The 9439-nt window shown below is 49.1% G+C and overlaps 1 gene segment (V, D, J or C); it reads left to right on the top strand.

Annotated features, from left to right (window-relative positions):
* The first annotated feature begins 7930 nt into the window (after nt 1–7930).
* On the top strand, nt 7931–9110 carry LOC137154355 (immunoglobulin lambda variable 5-52-like). The segment is given in 2 exon segments: nt 7931–8021; nt 8695–9110. Coding segments are annotated over 2 exon segments (507 nt in total).
* The last annotated feature ends 329 nt before the right edge of the window (nt 9111–9439 follow it).

Here is a 9439-nt window from a genome sequence, read left to right as displayed (position 1 = left end):
AGCTCCTCCCTCTCGCCCCTGGGTCACTGTGACACACCAGAAACGGGCGGCCTGGCTGGGAGTGCAAAGATTGAGCTGTGCACTCGCCCCTCCTCTCCTAGCTTTGGATTGACCCGCTTCTCCTCCAGCAGAACTCCAGTCTGGGCCACTCATCCCCCATCTCCACTCGGGAGCAACATCCTTTTCCCCCTGTCAGAGTCCATCAGCCTCCTGCCATCCTGCCCCACAAAGAGAGGGGTAGGATGGTGGGTGATTAGGGGAGGAGTCGTCCCCTGCCCAGCTGGTAGACTGCATCACATGGGGCCGGATCCCCCGGGGAGACACGTGGCTCAGTAGTTTGATTGGCCAAGCTCTGACTTAGAAAATATAACTCAGGCCCACGCAGCGTCTGTGTGAGAGGACAATGCTCCTCTCTGCAGAATCTCCCAGCATTCCCCTGGAGCTGTGCACAGTTCCTGCAAGTGCGATGGAAGCCGTCATCCCACAGGGGGTCTCTCAGCAGTCGTGGGGCTGTGTGCACAGCTGAGCCCCAATACTGTGTAGCGTCCGTCAGGACATGTGCAGATGACACTTAATGAGGTTTGGAGGTGTCCTGCTTAACTGGGGAAAGCAGGAGACAAAGTGCTGGATCCATTGTGGTGAGAGGTGGGGACCAGTCACTTCTAGGGGAGCTCTTGGACAGCTTCAGTGGCAGCCTTGATAACTATCGACCTGGATCCAATCTTCCTTTCTAGGGGTAGTGGAGAGTCTTGTGGGGAGGAAGCTCTGGCCATGCCTGGAGAGGGTTAAAACCCTCTCCCTGAGCAGGGAATCTTCAGCAGGTGTCTGGCTTCACTGCAGCAATTGCTGGGGAGCCCAGTGAGGAACTGGATTCAGCTGGAGCTAATTGCTCATTAGTGGGGAAACCAGGCGCTATAAGACAGGAGAGCAGGGGTGAGTCCCTCTGTTACATGGGTCAGGCTGAGTGAGGGGTCCCAGGAACTCTGGGATGAGGTGAGCCAGAACAGTCTAAAGCCCTCGGCCTTGGTTTAGTTGGGCTAGCTCTGATCTGAGGGATGAGGCTTCCCTGGGCCAGAGCTTGGCTTACCTGACCTGTCAGTCATGTTTGAGACCTTCCATTAGGGGGCATGGAAGGCTTACGTAGTTGATTTGAAAAACACTCTATCAAAAAGCTACATGATAATGTGGAAGATGCTGAAATAGTCCTATCTCAGGGCCAGCTAATACAGCCACAAAAGAAATCACAAGATGTAACTGAATGAGTGGGTTTGTAAGTTTACAGACAGGAACATTCAAGCAGGCAATGAGGAGCTGTTTGAAGATTGATGAGTTTACTCTAGTTCTGGTCTAGTCACAGCTGCTGGAAGGTGAATGCAAAGCAAGTGCTGCTGCTCTCCAACTGTGTGATTTCAGTTGGTATTTTGACTTGTCCACCAATCAGAAGAGGACTGTGCCTCGCTGTTACACTGCATTTCATTTGCTCTCCTCTTCCTTTGCTTGATGAAAACCAGCTTCATGGCAGAAAAAAATTGCTTGCAAGAGGATAGAGCAGAATGAATGCCATAAAGCCAGCAAAACAAGAAACGGGCTGTCCAGATCCAAGTGCTCAGTGACGATGGCTGAACTCTTTAGATGCTGAGGAGTTCTCCCAATGCCATGTTACTGGCTCCTTTGCAGAGTGGCAGGATGTGTGAGAAGAGTTAACAGTGTTCTCCAGGGAGGGATTAGTGTGTTACTGAGAGTGAGCTGTGGAGTTGTAAAGTACACACACTTGATTTTCTTACCTATTGTCTTAAAAACAATCCACATCTATTCTATTGTTTCCAGACAGCGGCATTCCTGTTTGTGCAATTATCTGAAGGGGGAAGCTCCTCTGGGCAGGAATTAGAGCAAAAACTATAAATCCAGGGTAGCCAGCTCAGAAATCTAAGGATTTGTCCCCTGAACTGCACAGACCTCATCTTAGTCTCAGCAGCAAAGGACTTCTCTAGATTCCCATCTTTACCTGTCAGTGTCAGCCAGGTCAGGCATTTACTGCTAATAAAGTAATGCTCAAGGAGGAAGAGAACAATGACCTATTCAGTTCAGCAAATCCCAGTGTTTTCCTGGGGTTTAGTACATTCTGTTTAAGATAAATGGGTCCATACCATCCATTCCACTAGGGGTGTGTGAAAAACACCTGAATGTCCAAGCCCAGCCCTCTCTTCTCCTGCAGGTGCATGGAGGGGAAAGAGAAGGGAAAACAACCTGCCAAGCTAAAGGAGCGTTGCTGCAGCAGCCTCAGAGCAGAGTGCAAGCAGAATGGCAGCAATGCACAAAGCAGCCCACATTTATTTATTTTTAAAAATCTCATGATTTTTAAGCCAGATTCATGATTTTTAATATCTGACTCCGGATTTTTGAATACTTGAGGCTGGCAATACAGAAAGGTCCACACAGTAAAAGGACTGTATCCGTGCAAATCAGACAAATAATTAAAGCAGTTGTTAGTCATTTCAGAAACACGACACTGCATCAGATCAGTAGGTTTGGAGGGATTAGATTTTGATTGGTAAACGTTGATTTCACAGCACATACACAAACCAAGGAAAAATACGTGCTCCAGTAATCATCCAATGTTACAGACAGACAAAGTAAGAGAAATGCTGCTTGAGAACTTCTTAGAGTTTTTAATTTAAGGAGATTTATTTTGACATCTGGTGTTGATCATTTGTGTTTTAATGGTTATAAAGGCTTAACATTTTGAATCTGAACATGTGCTGTCATTAAATAATTGTCTGACTCCTACCATAATTTCCCACAACAATGAAAATTTTAAAAAGATAAAAATAGAAAAAAAAAGTTTAAAAATAAAGATGTTATCTGTTGAAATTATGTTAAAAAATGGAATTGTGCCAAAGCTAATCAGTGTTGTTACAGGGGAAGTAATAAATGCTGAATCTGATGACAATAACTGAAGCATAGTTGTCATAAACCCCTCTAAAGGTTGGCCAAGAGTCTCTGAAACCATCTATCGCCGTATCACACTGAAAAGTTGTTTTCCCTAAACTAAGCAAGTCACTTCACCAGCTATCTCAATGGAACGCTGCTGGAGCTAACATCATAATTTATGGATTTTCATTTTTGAAAGATCCCCTTGTTGCAGTAAAAATGCACTTAGCAGCAACACCTTGTTAATGTCAGAAACTTCCCATATAACATCCAACGTCCATGTAATCCAGGATAAAAACCTCCGGGTAATGGTTATGCTAATTCTGTTTCCAGCGCCATCCCCGAGTGCCGAGATGTTGATGCTGCCAGAACATAGAAAGTTGGGCTTGTCTCGTGCTCCAGGCCTTTAAAGGGAGCAGTCAGAGCAGGGACTGTTTGCAGCTGTTCAGGGCTATTCCTCCTGAAACCTCTCCAGGAGTTCATTCGCAAAGTGGTTGTTAATGATGTCCTGGAAACGTGCATGAAATGCAGTGAGGCCTCCACAACACAGGCTTTCCATTAGCCTTCTGCTGAATGGTGACTAAAACTCCCTGTACGGCTGTGAGGGCCTCCTCACTGTGCTAATCCTTGCTGGTTAAGCTGAGCAGCACCCGACGCAGCTTCTCTATTATCATGGTTCTCTGCACCGTATAGATCACTAGACACAGGCGGGCGATGGCTTTCCCAAGCTACTTAGCGACCGTCCCTTCACCACGCCATGGAGTGCGAGGTGCTGAGCTTCTGCACTTGTGGGGGATAATGCAGCCAACCCAGCACTCGCACTAGAGACCAGAGCCATAAATACACTCTGTCAGGGAATGGCTGACCGCACTGGAAGAGATCGTCGGTCCAGGTAGGCTGGTGTCCTGCCTTCAGCAGGGATCTCAGTTTTCCAGAGTTAGGTGACGCCATTGGCCTCCCCTCACACTGGCCAGTGCAACAAAGCAATTGAACAGCTGTGGGGAATCTGCTGGAGCAATGTTTGTTTCAAGAGTGTTCTCATGAGATAAAAATACCTGCAGCCACCATCGCTTACTCCTAGCCTGGCAAAGCGCCGACTGTCCCCAGGATGCTTGAGGGGCGGGTGCCGGGGGGCTGAGGATTACTTGTAGCCTATCAGAGGTGTCCAGATTTGCATTCAGGATGTCTGCTCACATCACAGGGCTTTAAGAAGGAAGTGGGGAATGCAGCACTGAATCCAGAAACCCCTCTGGCTGTGTGTGCTGTTCCTAGGATGGCTTGGGGCACCGCACTGCTGGTTCTGGTAACCTGTTGGGCAGGTAAATATAAGTGCATGCTTGATCTCAGAAGCTAGATCAGTAAGTGTGCATAGTGCGTGCACCCCTCCTCCCCCCCACACACACTGACTCTTGGCTGACCTGTGGTTCTGTGCTGTTTCAGGTCCCAGCTACCAGTTCACTTTGACTCAGCCACTTGCTGTGTCAGTGACTCCAGGAGAAAACGTTCAACTCGCCTGTGTTCTGAGCAGCGGAGATCGCATCAGCGATAGCTACATACGCTGGTTCCAGCAGAAGCAAGGGGAGAAACCAAGATACCTGCTGTATTACAAGGATGACACTACACAGGGTAAAGGCTCTGGTGTCCCTGACAGGTTCACGGCCTCTAAAGACAATTCCAAGAACACCTGCTTTTTAACTATCAGCAGGAGCCAAGCAGGGGATGATGCTGATTACTACTGCTTAGACTGGGATGAGACAGCTAAGCAGTACACGGTGATACAGCTGGCTGGAGAAAAGGAACAAAAACCTCTCTCACTTACAGTGACACAGAGCCTGGAGCCCATCTGTGTGGTTCTTCTTACTCTAACATGGCCCAGTGGATTGGCTCCTGGCTAAGCATGAGCTCCAGTTCCTCTCAGTCCTCATTGCCTTTCAAAGCTACATGTTTGCTGGCTGAAGCGCTCACCTGTATTCTGACACAGCACCACGGGGCTGATGGACAGACTGAGTTACAGGCTGTAAGGGAATCGATCCAGGGCACTAGTGATCACAGCCCCCAGGACACCAACTGGAACCATTCCACTTTATGCTGTGATACTGGAGCAGCTGAAGCTGGTTTGCAAAGAGCTCTTCCTGTTATGGCTGGTGCAGTCATTACACTCTGTTGAGCTGGGGACCAATTCAGATCAATTCATGTGCCCACAGCTGAGCACCCCGTGACCATGCCAGCGAGGACCAGAAGTCAATATCTTCAATACAGAGCCATTGTTTATTGAAAAGCAGGTGTCACAGACAAATAGAAAAGACTATACACTGCCTCTCCTTAGTAAGCCTCAGTTTCCCAAGCATAAGCCCTCAGTAACTATGCTGGCCCCACACAGTGTCCTAATGGGTAAGCAAAGCGGGATAGCTATCGCCCTAGGTGATGACTGTCTTTTCCTCCTCCAGGTTCCCTCAGATCCTTGGTCTATTTTCGGAGTCCCTCGTAGTGGGATCTTGGCTACCCCGCGGCCCTCTGGTCTATGATCCCTCGAAGCAGGGCCTAAGTTACTCTGAGGCCCTCTGGTCTTAATCCTTCTTCTATCAAAGAGTATCACCGGCCCTCTTGGATATATGAGATATAGATAGAAAAGCTAGCTACCATGTGATCTTCCCAGTACTTACACCCTCTTCCCAAAGAGTCACATGTCCCCCAAATATGCAAATTATGCTTTGCCAGTGAATTATGTGGCATATCCCAATTAATTCATAATTTGGGAGAGGGCTGCAGGGATTGGCTGGTATTCGCTTATCGTGGACTATTCCCCTCCAGGCACCTGATGTCACGTCATTCTATAGGGTCAGTTGCAGAGCTGCTCATAGAGGGTCCGGACAAACATTTGTGACACATGTTGATGCCAAGTGCAAGTTTGGCCTTTTCAGTGATTTCCCACCGTCCAGTGCTATGAGGCCCTGCTCCCAGAATCCGCCAGCACTCCGGCTCACCAAACTTGTCCATTGTGATACCACCCAGTGATTCAGCATCATCCCGACACACTCCTAGTTCTGGATCATCTTTCTGCAGAGTTTCAGCCTACAAGGGACCACTGTGATCATCCAGTCTGACCCTCTGTGTAAGGCAGGCCATAGGACTGCACCCAGTAATTCCTGCCTCAAGCCCAAAAACATGGGATTGAACTAGCTCATCAATTTTAGAAAGACACCCAGCCTTGATTTATAGACCTCAACAGACGGGGAATGTACAACAGGCCTTCGTAATCTGCTCCAGGGGTTAATTATCTGCACCGTTAAAAACGTGCATTTCATTTCCAGTTTGAATTTTTCTAACTTCAGCTCCCAGCCATCGGATCGTGTTCTGCCTTGGTCTGCTAGATTAAAATGCCCCTGAGTAGCTGCTCTTCTGCCTGTGTAGGTACTTCTACACGGTGATCAAGTCACCTCTTAACCTTCTCGTTGACTAGCTCTACAGTGAGAGATGAAGTAACTCAGCCCATGATTGGTGTTTTCCAGACCTTGAAATATTCACGTGGCTCTTCCCAGAGCCCTCTCTAGCTTGTCAATGTCCTTTTAAAGCTGCAGACCACAGGACTGGACACCAGCAGTGGTCTCTTGTGTTACACAGACCGGGTAATTTCCCCCTCCTCCTCCCACAGCTCACTCACTCACAGATGCTAGTGCTGAGGTTCCTATTTGCATGGAGTTGTCCTCATCATGCAAACAGAGAGATTGAGCCTACTCCAGAGATGCTGAGGACTCACAACTCCCACTGACTTCCATCGTGGCTGCATGTGCTCAGAGTATTTTGCCCAGTTACAACTTCTCTCCAACTGAGTGGCAAAGCTCTAACTTGATCTTTGTTCCTTATTTAAAGAAACATTGTCACGGGCGGCAGGCCAGTAGGCTCTCCTGCTCTTTTCTTAGGCCTGTTTGTAAGGATCATTTAATGCTTCACTTTTGTTTTGTTTTGTAGCAGTCCTACAATGATAAGGCGGTGTGAGCATTAAGGGAATGGATTTCCGGTGTTGCCCTTTCATTGCCAAGTAGGGCACGTGGTATCAGGGCTCATGCATGGAACTTCAGTGGATGGGATGCGGTGGAGCATGACCGGGGGATCTTTGCTGTGGATTTGCCCCGATGTACCTGGGCCCCAAAATGTGAGACCATCTAAAGCAGAACCCGCCATACACGGGATCACACTCTCCAAACCTGTGAAACGACCTTGCCCACGTCCTTTCCAATATAAATAAGGTCTCTGTAGCGTGCAGGGCATCTGAGCTGTGACCGAAGCAACAACAGGAAGTGCGTCTGGGAGTCAGTGAGGCTGAGAGCACAGGGGCTGTTTAGAGACACAAGAGTTAGGGCTTGGTTGAGGTCAATTGAGGGGCAGTCAGCTCCCCAGAGGATCTAAGCCCTCAGAGACTTTGCATAAAGAGCAGCAGGTGGCAGTATAAGACCATCCAGTAGCATTAGCCACAGGTGCTTCTGTAAGAGTCACAAGGGAAGGGCTCTGGGAAGTTAAACACCTTCAGTCTGTAGAACTGGAGACTCTGTAGATCTCTCTATCTAGAGGCAGGGCCAGCCCTAGACCAAATGGCGCCCGAGGCAAGGAGCGTCTGTGGCGCCCCCTCTCCATTTGGTCAACGTTTGAATACCTTATATCGTGTTGCATTTGGAGCCCATTTCACGACTTCGATGCACGACTTGCATGCATGATTCATCCCTGTCATTTAGGACGATAAATCTGCACGCTACTATCTGTAAATCTATATTTATTCATGCCATGTATAAGCAAATGGCTTCGACAGCTATCTCTGGCATCTCATTAAATATGTCTGTTACTAGTCACTACTTACCCTCTTCAAAACTTAAAACACAAGTACACTTTCACAATTACACAATAAAATACGGTTCACAATATCGCAGCTGGGCTCTCCCTTCACTTCGTTCTTGTAGCTTACTGCCTGATTGGCGATGCCCCGCCCTTAGATACCCGCGAGGGCATGGCTGACAAGAAGGCTCGAGGAAAATGTCGTTTTCAGAAAGTCTGGAAGGTTCCACGAGTTTATGCAAAGGTCCAGAACATTTTAGGAGGTGAGATAAAAATGAATCCACATCTGGAATCCCGGAACCATTTTACCTCAAACATTCTATTTTCCCTTTTGTCGCTAACACCTAAAACAGCCCCGCGAGCCCGGCACCCCCCAAGCCTGGCACTCCAGGCAGCCGCCTGGGTCACCTTCCCCTAAACCCGGCCCGGTCTAGAGGCTCTTTCCTTAGTGACAGCCCTGGAAATCCCCAGCCTTGGCCCTGCAGCTGAGTCTGCCAGGGATTGCTGCCCTCAACAATGGCCTTGCTCAGCGGGTTTTGTTGCCCCTCCCCCACTGACTACAAAGGGGCTTCCTACATCGGGGTCTGATGGTTGATAGGCAGGACGGAGTTTGCCGGGCTTTGATTTTCCCATGATGCCCTACCACTGAGGCAGAGAGCCAATAGCAGCTGTGCAGATTTGCATAAAGGCTTGGGGTGGTTCCGCTGAGGGAAATTTAAGCTGGGAGCACAGAGCCAGATCCAGGGTGACTGAAGAGCTTCTCCTGGGTGCGTGAAATCTCTGCACAATGCTCTGGGCTCCTGTGATTGTTATCCTGGGGGCATGGTGCACAGGTAAGAACACAGTGCTAGGCCGGGCTTGGCTGGCCCAAGGAAAGGCCCACGAGAGCCGACGTTAACATTTGTGGCAATTGTGTGCATGATCTGCTTGTCCTAGGTTCCAGCTCCCAGCTCGTGGTGACTCAGCTGTTCTCAGTGGCAGAATCTCCAAAAAGTCCGGTGAAGCTCCCCTGTGCTCTGAGTAGTGGGTACAAGATCAGCGATGACAGGGTGCGATGGTACCAGCAGAAGCTGGGCAGTGCCCCACGCTTTGTGTACCACTATTACACCAGCAGTGACCAGGGCAGGGGGCCGGGGATCCCGGAGCGATTCACCGTCTCGCCTGACACCTCCAACAACCTCTGGAATTTAGTCATCTCTGGGCTGCAGGCAGAGGATGAGACTGACTATTACTGCTATTCGTGGGACAATAAGCAGAGCACCTATCACAGCGAGGCATCCCCAAGGGGAACTGAGACGAAAACCTCCAGCCTCTTGCCCTGCGTCCTGCTTCAGCAGCGGGGTTTGAAGTGACAATGGAGGAAATAAACACCAAAGAAGTTATAGAGGCAGAGCAGTAGGAAGGATTCTGCCGGGGAAGGGGGATTGTATCCTTGTGTGGCACAGACCCTTCTCTGGTACTGCCACAAACCCGTGGAGGAGCAGGGCAGGGGGAGGTCACTGCTTTTTGCCATTGAGTTTACTTGTCCTGTGCAAGGAAAAAGGCTGTTCCTGGAAAGAGGAGGAGGAAAGAGATGGTCAAAAAGCACGTCCTGGTGCTACATTCTAACACTGACAAACAAGGAAACATTCTGCCTTCCTATCACCTTGACAGCAGTGAGCAGGGAGCTCTGAGGGTTTGA

Source organism: Emydura macquarii, unplaced genomic scaffold, assembly GCF_026122565.2.
Source record: "Emydura macquarii macquarii isolate MOO-44397 ecotype Brisbane River unplaced genomic scaffold, CSIRO-AGI_Emac_v2 contig_1254, whole genome shotgun sequence".
Classification (NCBI taxonomy): domain Eukaryota; kingdom Metazoa; phylum Chordata; order Testudines; family Chelidae; genus Emydura; species Emydura macquarii.
Note: the sequence above shows the minus strand (reverse complement) of the source record. Positions and strands in the feature narration are given on the sequence as shown.